Source organism: Oncorhynchus masou, chromosome 31 (assembly GCF_036934945.1).
Source record: "Oncorhynchus masou masou isolate Uvic2021 chromosome 31, UVic_Omas_1.1, whole genome shotgun sequence".
Lineage (NCBI taxonomy): Eukaryota > Metazoa > Chordata > Actinopteri > Salmoniformes > Salmonidae > Oncorhynchus > Oncorhynchus masou.
In genome coordinates, this window is record NC_088242.1 from 54,456,501 (window position 1) to 54,473,538 (window position 17,038).

General features: G+C 44.2%; 2 protein-coding genes across 4 annotated transcripts in view; both read right to left on the reverse strand.

The window, feature by feature from the left end:
- Positions 1 to 952: 952 nt before the first annotated feature.
- On the reverse strand, positions 953 to 7,071 carry LOC135524129 (fibroblast growth factor receptor substrate 2-like). Its single transcript, XM_064951340.1, has 7 exons — positions 6,089 to 7,071; positions 5,450 to 5,533; positions 5,237 to 5,328; positions 4,813 to 4,999; positions 3,330 to 3,464; positions 2,893 to 3,056; positions 953 to 2,606 (listed from the first exon to the last, which is right to left on the reverse strand). The coding sequence occupies exons 3-7, from the start codon at positions 5,300 to 5,302 to the stop codon at positions 1,458 to 1,460; spliced, it is 1,701 nt and encodes a 566-aa protein (XP_064807412.1). The 5' UTR covers positions 5,303 to 5,328; positions 5,450 to 5,533; positions 6,089 to 7,071; the 3' UTR covers positions 953 to 1,457.
- Positions 7,072 to 7,180: 109 nt separating this feature from the next.
- The window catches only part of LOC135524127 (receptor-type tyrosine-protein phosphatase beta-like), a 44,672-nt gene continuing 34,814 nt past the window's right edge, over positions 7,181 to 17,038 (reverse strand). For 2 of the 3 annotated variants that reach the window (XM_064951335.1, XM_064951337.1), the window contains 15 exons: positions 16,834 to 16,983; positions 16,198 to 16,480; positions 15,778 to 15,884; positions 15,532 to 15,637; positions 15,329 to 15,409; positions 13,573 to 13,590; positions 13,388 to 13,469; positions 11,505 to 11,595; positions 11,290 to 11,366; positions 10,051 to 10,185; positions 9,790 to 9,912; positions 8,838 to 9,001; positions 8,272 to 8,407; positions 7,987 to 8,107; positions 7,181 to 7,551 (listed from right to left, as the gene is read on the reverse strand). In XM_064951335.1, coding sequence (XP_064807407.1) covers positions 7,529 to 7,551; positions 7,987 to 8,107; positions 8,272 to 8,407; positions 8,838 to 9,001; positions 9,790 to 9,912; positions 10,051 to 10,185; positions 11,290 to 11,366; positions 11,505 to 11,595; positions 13,388 to 13,469; positions 13,573 to 13,590; positions 15,329 to 15,409; positions 15,532 to 15,637; positions 15,778 to 15,884; positions 16,198 to 16,480; positions 16,834 to 16,983 — 1,697 coding nt within the window. In that variant the 3' untranslated portion in view covers positions 7,181 to 7,528. The remainder of the gene's footprint in view (positions 7,552 to 7,986; positions 8,108 to 8,271; positions 8,408 to 8,837; positions 9,002 to 9,789; positions 9,913 to 10,050; positions 10,186 to 11,289; positions 11,367 to 11,504; positions 11,596 to 13,387; positions 13,470 to 13,572; positions 13,591 to 15,328; positions 15,410 to 15,531; positions 15,638 to 15,777; positions 15,885 to 16,197; positions 16,481 to 16,833; positions 16,984 to 17,038) is intronic. The other variant, XM_064951336.1, reaches the window with a different exon arrangement.

The window sequence follows — 17,038 nt, forward strand, 5'->3', positions numbered from 1 at the left end:
GAAAAGACCCCGAGTTACCTCTGCTGCAGAGGATGTTCAAGTAACTCATCAAACCTTTATGGTCAAATTGCCGCAAAGAAACCACTAAAGGACACCACGAAGAGACTTGCTTGGGCCAAGAAACACAAGCAATGGAAATGTGTCCTTTGGTCTGGAGTCCAAATTGGAGATTTTTGGTGTCTTTGAACAGATGATCTCCCCACCATAAAGCATGGAGGTGGTGCTTTTTTGGTGACACAGTCCAATTTATTTAGAATTCAAGGCACACTTAGCTACCACAGCGATATGCCATCCTATCCGGTTTGCGCTCAGTGGGACTATCATTTGTTTCTCAACAGGACAATGACCCAACACACCTCCAGGCTGTGCAAGGGCTATTTGACCAAGAAGGAGAGTGATGTAGTGGTGCATCAGATGACCTGGCCTCCACCCAATTAAGATGGTTTGGGATGAGTCGGACCGCAGAGTAAAGGAAAAGCAGCTAACAAGTGCTCAGCATATGTGGGAACTCCTTCAAGACTTTCAGAAAAGCATTCCAGGTGAAGCTGGTTGAGAGAATGCCAATAGTGTGCAAAGCTGTAATCAAGGCAAAGGGTGGCTACATTGAAGATTCTCATATATTTTGATTTATCACTATGGTTACTACATGACTTCATAGTGTTGATGTCTTCACTATTATTCTACAAAGTAGAAAATAGTAAAAATTAAGAAAACCCCCTGAATGAGTAGGTGTTCTAGAACTTTTGACCAGTAGCGTATATTAGATGTCATCTGATTTAAAATATTGAGGGATATCAAACCACATCGGGTCATTTATATGAGGCCCATACCCACAATATCAAACCTTGTATAATTTGGATAGAATACATGTCATACCTTCATATCTAGTTAGTGCTCGATCATCTAGGATTAAAGTTAAGGGGGGGGGGGGAGGATTGATCAGCTAAATACAAACAGAACAGACATTTATTGTGCCAGAATCTACTGTACATAGTCAAACATGAAGTGTACCATGTAATCCTCAGATACTGAAATTACAGCAGCATGTAGTGAATCATAAAAAGGCTAAATGGAATGCTTTGTTCAGTAATACTGATTTGTACGGTGGGTGAGGAGGAATGCAGTCCAGTCTTATTAACATAATAAACAACCCAAATGCACTGTAGAATGGGTGAAAGAGAAGAGGTATTATATTACCATAGGAATAAATTGGTATATGGCAAGTAAGTACCTACTTTGGTCTACCTGAATTCCCTTACAGGTAACCCCAATCAAGTCTGTTTATATCTCATTTTAGGACCGCTTTCTGGAGTCTCTTTGCATTTCCAATGTCTCCGTCACGTGTTTCTCTGTCTGTGTCTCTAACAAAGGCCCCTGTACAGGCTGCCTTCCCATTTGTTTCATATTTTAAAAAGGGGTAAATAGTAGAAAAAGGTGCTAGGCGGATCAGGTAATAGTCAGACAGTGCTTTTGGTGGGAAGCTCTGTGCTATTGTGCCGCGTTTTCCTCAGTGACCCGTCGTCATGCGGCCGGGCCTTCTGCAGGTTGGACATGGCGGCGGTGCGCTCGATGTCGATGAAGGCGTAGAGCTCGGTGCGGCGCGTGGGGGTGGTAGGCAGAGGCGGCGAGGTTGGGGTGCGGGGCGTGTGGGGGTTGCTGGTGTCTGAGGACGCACCCTTGGAGGCTGCGGAGGAAGAGGCGGTAGTTTCCATCTCCACCTCAATGTAGTTGAGCGTCTTGGGATGCTCCTGACCCAACGGCCGGCGGAAGTCGAAGTTGAACACGATGGGCCCGTCGCTGCGGCGGCGTGCCGTGTCGGGGGCACAGCGGGCGCTGAGGGGGGCAGTCACATTCTCTGTGTTCACATAGTTGTGGGAGGACTCCATGGCTGACAGAGGGGGGTGGGCTGACAGGGGATGGGAGTAGGAGTGGTGGAGGAGGCTGTGTTGGTGGTGGTTGTAGCCGTTGAGGGAGGACATCTTTAGCCCACCCTGGCCTCCTCCACCACGGGGTCCACCGTTGTTCTCCTCCTCCTCGTTGCTGGGCTTGCGGGTCTCCCAGACGGGCGGCAGGGCCGGGAGGTTCTCGTAGTCTAGGAGGGCCGTGCGCCGCTGGGCTGAGTTGTTGACATTCTGCAGGGTGTCAGGGGTCACGGGGGGCAAGAGATGGCGGCGAGGGGCTGTGGCTGGAGCCCCGACAGAGGCGCCATTGGAGTGTGTAGAGGACGGCTGAGGCTGGCCCTCTGGTGGGGCTGGGGCCTCCGTGTCTGTGTGGCCGTTGGTCTCTCCCTCTCCAGGCTCCGGGGACTCTGAGTCCTCCCCTGCCTCCTCTTCATCTCCATCCTCAGTCTCAGTCTGATGCTTCCCCTTGGCCATCTTTTTCTGTGCAGGGGTGGGCCCCAGCACGAAGCGTACCCCCTGGGACTCCAGCAGTACCTGGGGTTCTTCCTGGAGCTGGGCCTGGGGCTCTGGTCTGGCTACCCGCGGAGGTGGTGGTGTAGGGGGGCACTGGGACTGGGCTGAGCCAGGGCTGTCCAGAGGGGCTGGAGCAGTCAGAGGGCTGGGCTGGTCATCCAGCAGGCCTGTGGTGTTCACATAAGTGTGGACCTGTGGACGGATCAGGAGACAGGGTTAATAGAACATCGTTATCACCCCAACTCAGCAGCTTCTACATCAACTCATTATTTCCCATTGATGTCACAAGTAGCACAGTGGGTGTCTTCTTTAGGATATCTCAAAATGTGCTCTACTGAACATGACCCAAACATTTGTATGGAGATGTGTAGTTTTATCAATAAAGCTATACGTTTTGGGAGTATTTCAGTGTGCAGGGCAGGCCTTATTCTATTCCCTGAAATTCGCCAGGCATTTGGTGTTAGAGTTGTTCTCTCACCGCCTCGTCAGCCACTAGGAGGGGGTGTGTAGACTCCTCTCCCACTGAGGGCAGTCGGGTGCTGGCCACAGACGGGTGGCGTGTGGAGGGGTGCGAGGGGGCATCGCCCACCGAAGGGATCCGGGTGACACCATTGTGCACGGTGGGAACAGAGTAGCCCAGAGCTGAATAGACATAACCGAAGAACTGGGGGTCAGTGGGGACAATGAAAGGGTTGACTGACAGACAAGACTCCAGCCTTTTCTTTTTATAGCAGTTATCTAATGAAGGAAGGCTCAGTAATGAAAGAGTTAGGTATTTGAGAGTGTGACAGCCATATGAGGCAATGGACATTCTAGGGACAGGAACAGGCATTTCTCAGGTCATTGCAAGTGTTGGTAGAAGTATTAATTATGGGGCCTGTGCAAGCCCTAGTTGTAGGATGAATATAGGATTACCGGCAGGAGTATGCGTGGCCTGCTGGTTGGTCTCCAGTACGGCCTCCTCCACCACACTGATGCTGTGGTTGTGCATCACCTCCTGCAGCATGTTGAAGATCTCCTCAGCCCGAGCACACTTAAAGGCAAAGATCCCTGAAGACACAGTCAAACGCAGTCAAGAAAAGTCAAAAGTGCGGTTGCGCCGCAGAGCTCATCATGATGTTCAACTCAGGAACCACACATTGGGCAGCACAACTGCAATATAGACTTTTGAGAAACAACCATTACCAGCACTGCTCACGTATTCACGTTTAACAAAGTTGTGTACATCTATGGGCTCTTTCAACTTGTCCTTGCCTGCCTTGTAATCAATGATGTAAAGGAACTGGATAGGTGAAAGCAACAGAGCCATAGAGATAAAAAGGAAGCGTAGTAATACATCAAGAAGGAACACATAGGAACAACCATAGGTATGGCATCACATCAGGGACAAACTACACAGGATCCTATCACCGAGACTAGTCACACTGCACAGAGAACAGAACACAACTTAGGCGGGACCATACCCGAAAACTCCCAACTCCCTCAAGCACAACACCACACAGTCAGACACAGGCATCAATACTGTCACCACAGAAATAGAATCACGAGAGTGGGCTTCTATTGCCGTATTTAAGTCAATGAAGCCATTATGATTCTATTTCTATGACTAACATTTCTGCTAATCACATTATTACATCATTATCACAGCAAGTCTGACTTACCAGAACCCCAGAACCCATTGAACAACCCCCCCCTCCCAGAATTCATCCCTTTGAAAGCATGGATGGAGTCAAAAAATAACCACACAGACAATTGTGTCATTAGCATTGCAGCATAATCAATATTTCACTGGTTCAAGTCGATATAACAGTAAAGCTGATGTTGGGGCCTAATGACCTAGTTGCAGATGTGATTCAATGTATTCTGATGTGGTTTTTATCACGGTTAACCCTCCCCCACCCAAAAAACAAATACTAACACCCTTGCCTCTGGCACTAACACTTGTCTTTTCTTACTAGCACCGACTTTGCTGATATCTGCTTTATAGAGGAAATGTTTTGCTTACTATGACTGATATGTGGCTCCCTTATGATTAACGCTACAGATAAGTGCGTCTGCCAAATAACTAAAATGTAAAAATGTATAATAATGCCCAGGCAGCTGGGGCACCACATAAGTTAGTTAGGTAGCCTAGCGGTTAAGAAAGTTGGGCTAGTAACCGACAGAACGCTCGTCCGAATCCCAGAGCTAACTAAGTGAAAAATATGTCGATGTGCCATTGAGCAAGGCACTTAACCATAATTGCTCCTTAAATCGCTCTGGATAAGAGCGTCTGATAAATTACCTCAATGTCAATGGTGCGACATACGCTGAGAGCGGCCCTTGAAAATGACAAAAATCAATGAATGAAATACGTCAAATCAATAATTGTGCAGAATGGAAAGCTCTATTAATTTACCTTGTCCCGTCTGGCAGCGGCGGCCACTCTCGAAGGAGAAGAGGTTGGAGTCGTAGCCATAGCGACGCAGGCACATGTAGGGCCACTTGACGTCGTCACGGCGATAGGTGTGGAGGACGAGCTCTACCTCTGTCAGCTCCATCATGCCCGAGCCCAGCTCGTTCCCATCGTCATCCACGTTTATCACCTGGCAACAGAACAATAACGTTACACAATGGTCACTGTGTCAGTCCACACAAACATGTGTACTCTGCAATGTATTGAAGCTGGTCTTCATTATGCAACCAATATCTCCCATTCATTCAGATGAGAGGTCTCCATATTTTGACATGTCGCAAAATCTATCATAACTAGGGAGTAGAATATGGGCTCAGCAATGATTCACCGTTGAAGTATGTTTGTTGTAATGGATCAAGAGACTCACCTTAAATTTGGTTTGATGATTATCTGGGATTGACTCCTTCTCTGGACAGCTTAAACAGCTACCCATGGCTTCTTCAGAGCACCATCTGATGTCTGGATCATAAGGTCATTTAAATAAGATTGAATGGACATCATATAAAAGAGTGAAAAGACATCACAGGAAGAGTGAATGTTCACCATAGGAAGAGTTGTAGCTAAAGTAAGATATTTTTACCTAGATCCAACCTCCAGTATCCCTGGTTCCATCTTCCGAGCACTCATGTTTTCTTTATCTGCTATGCCAACATAAGATGTGGGCCTGCACACAGATCATTTACAGTCAGCCAAGTTAGGTAGCTGGACGACCTAGTTTGTTATACAACTGGAGTTCGTTAGCTAGCTATTGTGTCTGGCAAGTTAAAAGGTTAGCGTTGGCCTCAAAGGATGTAAATAAGACAATGTTAGCTAGTAAGGAAAGTTAACGTCGTTACAAGCTAGCTAAAGTTACCGAATTACGCTGGCTAACTCTAGAAGTAGCTTGGGCCAAAGCATTATATTCCGAATACAAGATTTTGGGTTAACTGGCTTTATTGATATGAACATATATAGTTAACGTTATAGCTAGCTAGTTCCTCAAATGGTTAGATAATGTTAACGTTAGTAACTTAATCTCCTTGGTCAGACGTGGTTGACTAACTTCGAAACTTCACCGTTAGCACATTCATTACTGTAGCCAGTAGGTGAACATTAGCTAACTACAGTAGCTAGCTCTCGTGAATTGCTAGCAGCCACGCTAGTTAGCTAGCGAATTAGTAATTTAAAAAAAAACATAGAATGCAAGTTGTCTTAACTAAGACATTTTTGGAATACTTACGAGTATGGCAAACGGAAGGGGGCAGTTCTTCCAAACTTTTCAGACACAAACGATAGCAACCTAGCTAGCTAGCTCTGCTATCTCAAACGAAGCTAGCTCAACTCCACCATCTTTCCTCTGCGTTGTTAGCTAGTAGAGCGCCAAAAAAATAAATAAATCACTTCTTCCAAAGGTGGCTACCATTCATGTTTTCGACCGCAAGATAATGAAAATTGATATAAATCCATGTATAATCCTTTATGTCTCTCTCTTTCTATATATATATACTCCCCCCAAAAAATAAGCTCGTTTATTTTAGTGGCACCGTCTTTATTGCAGCTATGTAAATCACAGCAACTTCTTGGCTAAACTTCCGAGAGTTTCAGGCAAACATTTTCAATGTGGTGAATGTGCAGCCCACTGCGCATGCGCGAAGATTGGGGGGGGGGGGGGCTCTTGGGTCATCATCTCCCAAATCATGACTCCATAACAAATGTATCATATGAATAACTAATTGTCAATTATTTTTTTAGTTATCTAAGTATTTTATTGAAACACTCAAATAATATATTAATGCCCTCGTCTTGATACTAGGCCTACTTAGATTGCAAAATGGGAAACTGCATAGAGTAACTACAATAATTTGTGTAACGATTCACAGAATCCATCAATCACTCAGATGATTACAATCATCTTTGCCAATGTGTGAGTTGTGGATTTGCACATTGTAGATGTGTGTGATTTGTAGTTCCATGACATGATTTAAAATACATCAAACGATGTGTTAAAATACATAAAATATACACAAAAATCATTATCATTTTACAGGCTACACATATGGATTACACAACATAAACGGTGTGCTTTCATAACTCATATGGTCATCCTTTTGAATGACTAGTTTTCTATTCAAGCGATATATCGCACGGGCTGTACAATATCTACAAATAAATGTGCAATGGGTTTATCTACATACATATTTCAGATATTTTTGAATGATTTCAGTGCTTATGAAAATGATATTTCAAACAGAAAGCATTTTTGTCTAACATTTGACAAAAATGTGACTTGTGAAAGATGCAATAGCCTGTACATTTACTGTAGATATGTGAATACTGTTAGATCATTTTTACTTATGCAGTATCAGATTATTATTTTTTACAGGTTTTTGGTCTGTTCCACGTAATAATGTATAAATGGCAGCTTAACAAACAAAATGAACACACTGTGTACGAAAGCCAATGATGCAAATGTAAAGCATATATACAAACACACAGATATAAGGCAAGTATATACAATTCTGTTAATATATATTCTCATATCATTTAATAGCTATAAAGTGTTCTATATTCCATAATATCTAGAAAAGAACAATCAACAGAAATAGTAGAACATGTGTCCCTGCAGTGCTATACTAGTGAAAGTACAAACAGTTCTCTCCTTCAGTAGTCCTGACACTCTTTAACGTCTGGCATACACCATATCTGTAGGCCAAAAACAAAACAAAAAATATAATTTGTGATGTCATCCAGCTCTCCAACCTCCTAAATGTGTGTAGCTGCGTTTTGTGTTTGAAATGGGTTGCTTGAGTAGCCTGGTCGTATAGCTGTAATTGTTATAGTAATCTTTACTATCGTTGCCATGTCAGACGCGTTTGCTATTCCAGGGTAGTGGGTTTGATTCCCAGGACCACCCATATGTAAAACGCATGCACGCATGACTGTAAGACACTTTGGATAAAAGTGTCTGCTAAATGGCATATGAATACTGTATTATCTTACTTTAACCCAGACAGGAGTTGGCTAAGCACAAACAGACTGGACCAGGCACCAGGCTAATATTTGACAGGATAGATAATTTGTGATGTCTTCTAGATATGAACTGCAGTACAGAGAGTTCTAAGGAATGTGAGGGCTTACCTCTTTGGGGGTCAGGGTTGACATTCTCATAGATGGGGTAGAGGGGGTTCTCCTGCTCACTGCGAAGCTTCCTGGCTCGGAGGACGTCTCTCATACACTGGTGGAGATACGCATACTGGCACTTTAAAGAAAAGAAGAAAAGAAACATACCCAGATATATCAATGTCAGGATGTGTTATTACATAACACAGGTTCTGGAGTTAACACACAACTGCACATACACACAGAGTAACATATAGAGTAAAACTGTAAAACTGTATCTCACACAAACACACACCGTCTCACCTCAGTCTGCACCATGTGTGAGCGGTGGAGACGCAGGTCGAAGACAGCTCCGTAGATGTCTACTGTGTCCTTTGTGTCCAGCTGCTGCAGGACTCTGTCCAGGGATATGAAAGTCCCTGTACGGCCCACACCAGCACTGTGTCAGAGAGGAGAGTGAGAGAAAGACAAAGGGAGGGAGAGAGAACAAGAGAGAGAGAGAGAGAAAGAGAACAAGAGAGAGAAAGAAAGAGACAGACAGACAGACAGACAGACAGACAGACAGACAGACAGACAGACAGACAGACAGACAGACAGACAGACAGACAGACAGACAGACAGACAGAGAGAAAGGGTTGGAGGGCAAATACAGTTTAGTTACCTTACCTAAACGGAGAGGGGAAATATAATTTGTCAACATCATTTCAGTCAATTTCTTTTGAATTGAAATGGAATTAACCTCAACTCTGGTCATTACTGCAGGCTGTAACTATACTGTCTCTTCAGGAAAGACGAGACACTATATCTCAGTGTGTCCTATGGAGTTTTTGTTTTGAATGGGAGACTAGGGAATTGGGACAGTGACCCACCTGCAGTGAGCTACGGTGGCCCCAGACCCAGGGGTCCTGTTGACATAGTCCCTGACGGTCCTGACAAACTGGATGAGTGACTGGGTGGTCTCTGGGACGCCGTGGTCGGGCCACACCGTGTAGTGGAACTGACGCACCACCCTGGAGTAGTTCAACTGGTCCTCCTGCATGGGAGTTAAGCCACAGTCAGAAAGAGACTTACTAGAGGCTGACTACACACAGCTCGCTACTTACCTACTGTATGTGCTGTCACATAATGATACGTCAAGACAGCATTAGCTGCACCCAATTATGGTCATATTTCAAGTGTTGGAGAAGCTACTCTGAAAATATGGTTTAACAAGCTGCCAAATACTTCACACTGGAAGATGTTAGGCCACATTAAAGCTACCCTTCAGAAAAAGTTTACTTAGCTAACTCAAGTTACTCACTACTACCAAACTACTTTGTGAAACATATATCATATATACAGTAAATCTGAAATGTCATAGACTACAAATTGCAAGAACAGATAATTTTTTGGGTCATATGTTAACAGAATGTGACATTTTGCCTATTAAACACAAAACAACATATTTCAAGTGAGAATTAGGCAGGTCTGACACTGCAAAATATTGAAATTATTGCCCGATTCACCCATATTTGCTTATATTTTTGCAAAAGTAGTTAGCCATGCCACTACATGGCAAAAAAGGTATTATCTACCGAAAACACTACCTAGATTTGAATTTAGTTGAACTACCAACAAGCTACTCCAAAATGTAGATAAATTACTAATTTAACTACATATATAGTTCACTACTCCCACTGTATTCCAATATGATAAAAAAAAAACAATCACTACTATATGTGAAACTGAATTTAAGGCCAACACACAATATATCACTTTGAAGAAAAGAACCTGGTATTTAAAAAAAAATCAGTTTCCAGAATCAGTGTCCTGCACACTCACGCTGCAAATCTTGAATTCCCGGATAGTCCACTCTGGCAGCACAGACTCAGACAGCATCTGGACTATGAGGTCTCCATAATACAAAGGTTCCTGGTCAAAGGGCCAGTAGTGATCACACTTCACCTGGAAGGACCACACAAAGACGCGTAGATAGTAACATTGTAATTGCACTAGTAACAACATTGTAATAACATGTTGTTCAATAGAACATGATAGCAGCACTGGTCCGGACAAAGCAAAAAGGCAACTCCTTCTACCCACCCTGCCTTTCTCCACACACTGCGTCACCATGACAATGTTATTGACATTCTGCTCCCACACCATCTTCCAGAAGTCATCCTTGGTTCCAGGAAGTGGGCCCTGAGTGGCGATGTACTCCCTACGGAAGTTGTTTCCCTGAAACAAGAAGAGATTTAATTGACATTTCGTTTTTCACCTGACCCTTATTATTAAGTTTAATGAAGCAGCAAAAAGAGCTGCAAAGGATTGTCCGGCATGGCATGAGCTTGTGGCAGCCTACTATGCCCTCAAGCCGTTAGAACAGAGTGGACAATCCTAGGCACTAAATCAGACTGGGGGAAAAAGAACATCTTCAATGATTATGTTCTTTTCTACACAGAAGATCATACAACATTATTGCCTGATGATCTATTGAACTTCCCAATACCTTTCTGATGCATCTTCAGATTGAAATACTGTAAAAAAAAAAGTACTGTCTGACTGTAATAGACTGTCATAGCCCAAATTCAAAAAGTAACATTGATTACATAACTATTTTTACATGGTGGGGTAACTAAATAATGTTATATAAAAATGGTGTCGCAGGCCACCCAACCACCTCCAACCCTACCCCACCCCTCACAACTACCTCCAGCCCTCCCCACCCCTCACAACTACCTCCAGCCCTCCCCCAGCCCTCACAACTACCTCTAGCCCTACGCCACCCCTCACAACTACCTCCAGCCCTCCCCCACCCCTCACAACTACCTCCAGCCCTACCCCACCCTTCACAACTACCTCCAGCCCTATCCCACCCCTCCCAACCACCTCCAGCCCTATCCCAACCCTCACAACTACCTCCAGCCCTCCCCCACCCTCACAACTACCTCCAGATCTACCCCACCCCTTCCAACTACCTCCAGCCCTACCCCACCCCTCCCAAATACCTCCAGCACTACCCCACACAACTACCTCCAGCTCTACCCCACCCCTCCTAACTACCTCCAGCTCTACCCCACCGCCCTCACAACTACCTCCAGCCCTACCCCACCCCTCACAACTACCTCCAGCCCTACCCCACCCCTCACAACTACCTCCAGCCCTACCCTACCCCTCACAACTACCTCCAGCCCTACCCCACCCCTCACAACTACCTCCAACCCTACCCCATCCCTCACAAGTACCTCCAGCCCTACCCCACCCCTCACAAGTACCTCCAGCCCCCCACCCCACACAACAGAGGGGTTGGTTCCGATTTGTCCGTTTGTTTGGATAACTTACAGGAATGTAGCTGGCGTTGATGTAGTCAGAGCACGGATCATCATCAACATAGGACAGCTTCACACGGGTCAAGTCGTCTACACAACACAGGCCGTGCACAAAGACATTGAGTTGGCAATTTAGTTGTCATATTGAAAAGAAAGAAATCTCTAAATCCCTTTGTTTTTTGTCTATGTATTTGAACCCTGTGAAATCGCATGGTGCATCTGACTCACAGGGAAGGATGTTGTTGTATCGGTTCTTCCCTCTGTTCTCTGGCAGTAGGGCTGTGTCCAGGGGCTGGTTCCTTCCTACATCTTTCAGGTCCTTACACAGGAAGTGACACATTAGGTTTACCAAAGATACCTACTGAACATACAGTGGCAAGAAAAAGTATGTGAACCCTTTGGAATTACCTGGAGCTCTGCATAAATTGGTCATCAAATTTGATCTGATCTTCATCTAAGTCACAACAATAGACAAACAGTGTGCTTAAACTAATAACACACAAATGATTGTATTTTTCTTGTCTATATCGAATACATCATTTAAACATTCACAGTGTAGGTTGGAAAAAGTATGTGAACCCCTAGGCTAATGACTTCTCCAAAAGCTAATTGGAGTCAGGAGTCAGTTAACCTGGAGTCCAATCAATGAGACAATATTGGAGATGTTGGTTAGAGCTGCCTTGCCCTACAAAAAAACACTCACAAAATGTGAGTTTGCTATTCACAAGAAGTATCGCCTGATGTGAACCATGCCTCAAACAAAAGAGATTTCAGAAGACCTTCAGATGAAGAATTGTTGACTTGCATAAAGCTGGAAAGGGTTACAAAAGTATCTCTAAAAGCCTTGATGTTGATCAGTCCACGGTAAGACAAATTGCCTATAAATGGAGAAAGTTCAGCACTGTTGCTACTCTCCCTAGGAGGGTCCGTCCTGCAAAGATGACTGCGAGATTACATGCTAACATCTCTGTTGAAGAGTCTAAGATTCGTAAAACACTAAACAAGAATGGTGTTCATGGGAGGACACCACGGAAGAAGCCACTGCTGTCCAACAAAAACATTCCTGCATGTCTGAAGTTTGCAAAAGTGCACCTAGATGTTCCACAGCACTACTGGCAAAATATTCTGTGGACAGATTAAACTAAAGTTGAGTTGTTTGGAAGGAACACACAGCACTATGTGTGGAGAAAAAAAGGCACAGCGCACCAACATCAAAACCTCATCCCAACTGTAATGTATGGTGGAGGGAGCATCATGGTTCGGGGCTGCTTTTCTGCCTCAGGGCCTGGACAGCTTGCTATCATCGACAGAATAATGAATTCCCAAGTTTAACATTAGGCTATCTGTGTGCCAATTGAAGCTCAGCAAAGGTTGAGTGATGCAACAGGACGACAACCCAAAACACAGAAGTAAATCAACAACAATGGCTTCAACAGAAGAAAATAGACCTTCTGGAGTGGCCCAGTCTGATCCTGACCTCAACCCGATTGAGATGCTGTGACATGACCTCAAGAGAGCAGTTCACACCAGACATCCCAAGAATATTGCTGAACTGAAACAGTTTTGTAAAGAGGAATGGCCCAAAATTGATCCTGACCATTGTGCAGGTCTGATCCGCAACTACAGAAAACGTTGAGGTTATTGCTGTCAATGGGGGGGTCAACCAGTTATTAAATCCAAGGGTTCACATACTTTTCCCACCCTGCACTGTGAATGTTTACACTGTGTGTTCAATAAAGACATGGAAACGTATCATTGTTTGTGTGTTATTAGTTTAAGCAGACTGTGTTTGTCTATTGTTGTGACTTAGAGGAATATTTTATGACACATTTATGCAGACCACCAGGTACTTCCAAAGGGTTCACATATTTTTTTCTTGCCACTGTAAATACTGTATGCATTTAATAAAATGTCATAATCAATCTACTATTTAAAACACTTGAAATTAAAAGATAGGTGTCAGAGCAGGAAAATACATCTACACACGTCTGTATTGTTTTCTTTATTAAAGTAAAGTAAATAGGACTATTCCGACTTCCTGTAAATATACTCCAATGCTATTATATGTGATTGAGAATGCCCAACTGACAGTGAATGTTATCCAGTCTTACTTCGTACTCCTCAGACAGTAGATAATTGGAGTCAGCCTGGAGTTTGGTGTAGTGGGACTCAAAGTGCATGATCTTGACGGGGCTGCAGCAGGATCAACAGATTTAAAAAAAAAAAATGTTTGAGCCAAACAGAGTGGACTTAACAGTAATTAGGTGAAAACAATAACCAAAGCATTAAAACATACCTTGAAATACGACGGTTACTGGAAAAAAAGGGAGATAAAGGTATTATTGGCTCAAATGTATTAATGGTCATTTCTTTGTGAGTTTCTATCCTGCCAGGAAACACATTATATTTTATATACAGTGCCTTGCGAAAGTATTCGGCCCCCTTGAACTTTGCGACCTTTTGCCACATTTCAGGCTTCAAACATAAAGATATAAAACTGTATTTTTTTGTGAAGAATCAACAACAAGTGGGACACAATCATGAAGTGGAACGACATTTATTGGATATTTCAAACTTTTTTAACAAATCAAAAACTGAAAAATTGGGCGTGCAAAATTATTCAGCCCCCTTAAGTTAATACTTCGTAGCGCCACCTTTTGCTGCGATTACAGCTGTAAGTCGCTTGGGGTATGTCTATCAGTTTTGCACATCGAGAGACTGGGAAAAAATGTCATTCCTCCTTGCAAAACAGCTCGAGCTCAGTGAGGTTGGATGGAGAGCATTTGTGAACAGCAGTTTTCAGTTCTTTCCACAGATTCTCGATTGGATTCAGGTCTGGACTTTGACTTGGCCATTCTAACACCTGGATATGTTTATTTTTGATCCATTCCATTGTAGATTTTGCTTTATGTTTTGGATCATTGTCTTGTTGGAAGACAAATCTCCGTCCCAGTCTCAGGTCTTTTGCAGACTCCATCAGGTTTTATTCCAGAATGGTCCTGTATTTGGCTCCATCCATCTTCCCATCAATTTTAACCATCTTCCCTGTCCCTGCTGAAGAAAAGCAGGCCCAAACCATGATGCTGCCACCACCATGTTTGACAGTGGGGATGGTGTGGTCAGGGTGATGAGCTGTGTTGCTTTTACGCCAAACATAACGTTCTGCATTGTTGCCAAAAAGTTCAATTTTGGTTTCATCTGACCAGAGCACCTTCTTCCACATGTTTGGTGTGTCTCCCAGGTGGCTTGTGGCAAACTTTAAACAACACTTTTTAAACGCCAGATTTGTGCAATATACGACTGATTGTTGTCCTATGGACAGAGTCTCCCACCTCAGCTGTAGATCTCTGCAGTTCATCCAGAGTGATCATGGACCTCTTGGCTGCATCTCTGATCAGTCTTCTCCTTGTATGAGCTGAAAGTTTAGAGGGACGGCCAGGTCTTGGTAGATTTGCAGTGGACTGATACTCCTTCCATTTCAATATTATCACTTGCACAGTGCTCCTTGGGATGTTTAAAGCTTGGGAAATCTTTTTGTATCCAAATCCGGCTTTAAACTTCTTCACAACAGTATCTCGGACCTGCCTGGTGTGTTCCTTGTTCTTCATGATGCTCTCTGCGCTTTTAACGGACCTCTGAGACTATCACAGTGCAGGTGCATTTATACGGAGACTTGATTACACACAGGTGGATTGTATTTATTATCATTAGTCATTTAGGTCAACATTGGATCATTCAGAGATCCTCACTGAACTTCTGGAGAGAGTTTGCTGCACTGAAAGTAAAGGGGCTGAATAATTTTGCACGCCCAATTTTTCAGTTTTTGATTTGTTAAAAAAGTTTGAAATATCCAATAAATGTCGTTCCACTTCATGATTGTGTCCCACTTGTTGTTGATTCTTCACAAAAAAATACAGTTTTATATCTTTATGTTTGAAGCCTGAAATGTGGCAAAAAGTCGCAAAGTTCAAGGGGGCCGAATACTTTCGCAAGGCACTGTATGTAACAAATGAAATGCATTAGAACTTATCACAGACTGCTCCTCCTCTTACCCCCTGACGCCCATGTGCACTCCTGATGTGGGCCTCTCCCTCCTCATGCTCAGTCGGACCACCCGCCGCTCCTGCACACTACTGTAATCACAAGTGTCGTATGTAGAGTGTACGTAGAGTGCAATATCAAGCTGGTATGCAGTGTATAGGTAGGTTAAAGTGTGTGGGTAGGTTACATGGGGCAGGGAGGGCCAGGAACTCACACTTTGCGAACCTTCTGTCTGCAGATGAGCAGTGCAGTGACTCCCACCACCATGACAATGAGGAACATGCCGGCACTGATGCCCTCGATCACACCGCTCAGGGGCTCTATGTGAGGAATATACAACCAATCAACAGTCTTTCTCATAGAGGACCAATCACTCATAAGCATTTCTCGCTAACTACCAATCACACCTTGGCATCATACACCATCAACCAATCAGAGTTGTGTGTGAATAGTATCCCACCTGCTTCTGTGACCAGGGGGAGGGACAGGTAAGTGTCTGTGTAGAGGGGCGGGGTGTATCTGCTCTGCTCCTCGTCAAAAAGCTTGGTGAACGCACGCACACTGAGCCTAGAGAGAAGAGAAAGCCCACCATGACACCCAGTATGGTCCCACTGTATGACACTAGCTGAAATGTTGTTGAGTCATTGAACATCTACAAACTATCTACTTGGGACTATCCAAATAAAGTGTCACAGAATTACACTCTAAGGCCCCAATTTGATCAACTACGGATAAAAGAAAAACAAACTGCGGGCAATATGACATCATCGTACACAGCGTGGCAAATTCCTGCTTGCAGAAATCAGCAACAAAGAAACGACAGATCTGCCAAGACTGCGGGAGGAAACTGGATTGATTTAGGCAGAACCCTGTACTATACCTGTATGCAGTTTTGGGTTTGAGTGGGCCATCACAGAAAGGGTGGTCTCTGTGCTTGTCTGGGTCCTGCTCCCTGTCCTGGGCCTGTAGGTGGTCACATGCCCCCCCGAGGGTGTCCATACCCGTACCCAGGCTGATCGCAAAGCTCTTGGTCTCGCTGTCTGATCCCTCTGTGCAGCGGCTGGGGAAGTAGCTGGTTTGGTAGGCCTTGACGGAACTGTTCAATTTGTAGTCCAGATAGGAGGGTAGAGGGTGGTACTGCTCTGGTTGAATGTTTTCATTGTCTGGAGGGGGGGATTCACAATCACATCCATCCATGATTACAGAAATTCAAAGAAATCAACCTACTGTACATTCAGCAATTATAGAGACATACTGACACAGAGATAGAGAGATAGAGAGACATACTGACGCAGATATAGAGAGATAGAAAGACATACTGACACAGAGATAGAGAGACATACTGACACAGAGGCAGGCAGGCAGGCAGGCAGGCAGGCAGGCAGGCAGGCAGGCAGGCAGGCAGGCAGGCAGGCAGGCAGGCAGATAGATAGATAGATAGATAGATAGATAGATAGATAGATAGATAGATAGATAGATAGGTTTGTCTATATTGTTCAACCTTAATTCCGCTTACTTTCAGACTCGGTCACCACCACTGTGAAGAACTTTACTGCTCCGTTGATGTCACTGAACCAGCTGCAGTTAAACTTGAAGAAGATGGTGTTTTTGGTGATGAGAGCAGCCCTGTTGTTAACCCGGGTGCTGAGGGAAGGGAGGGGAGGGCCTGGAGGGAGAAACGCAGCAATAGAACAGCTAGGATTGTACTGGAATGTACCTTG

What these genes read in the sequence shown, in the direction of transcription:
- LOC135524129 (XM_064951340.1), bottom strand. Translation starts at nt 5,302, where the DNA reads ATGGGTAGCTGTTTAAGCTGTCCAGAGAAGGAGTCAATCCCAGATAAT. An exon ending in CCGCTGCCAGACGGGACAAG is followed by an intron (nt 3,465 to 4,812) that starts GTAAATTAATAG and finishes CTGTGTCTTCAG; the next exon opens with GGATCTTTGCCTTTAAGTGT. An exon ending in TCCTAGTGGCTGACGAGGCG is followed by an intron (nt 2,607 to 2,892) that starts GTGAGAGAACAA and finishes ATCCGTCCACAG; the next exon opens with GTCCACACTTATGTGAACAC.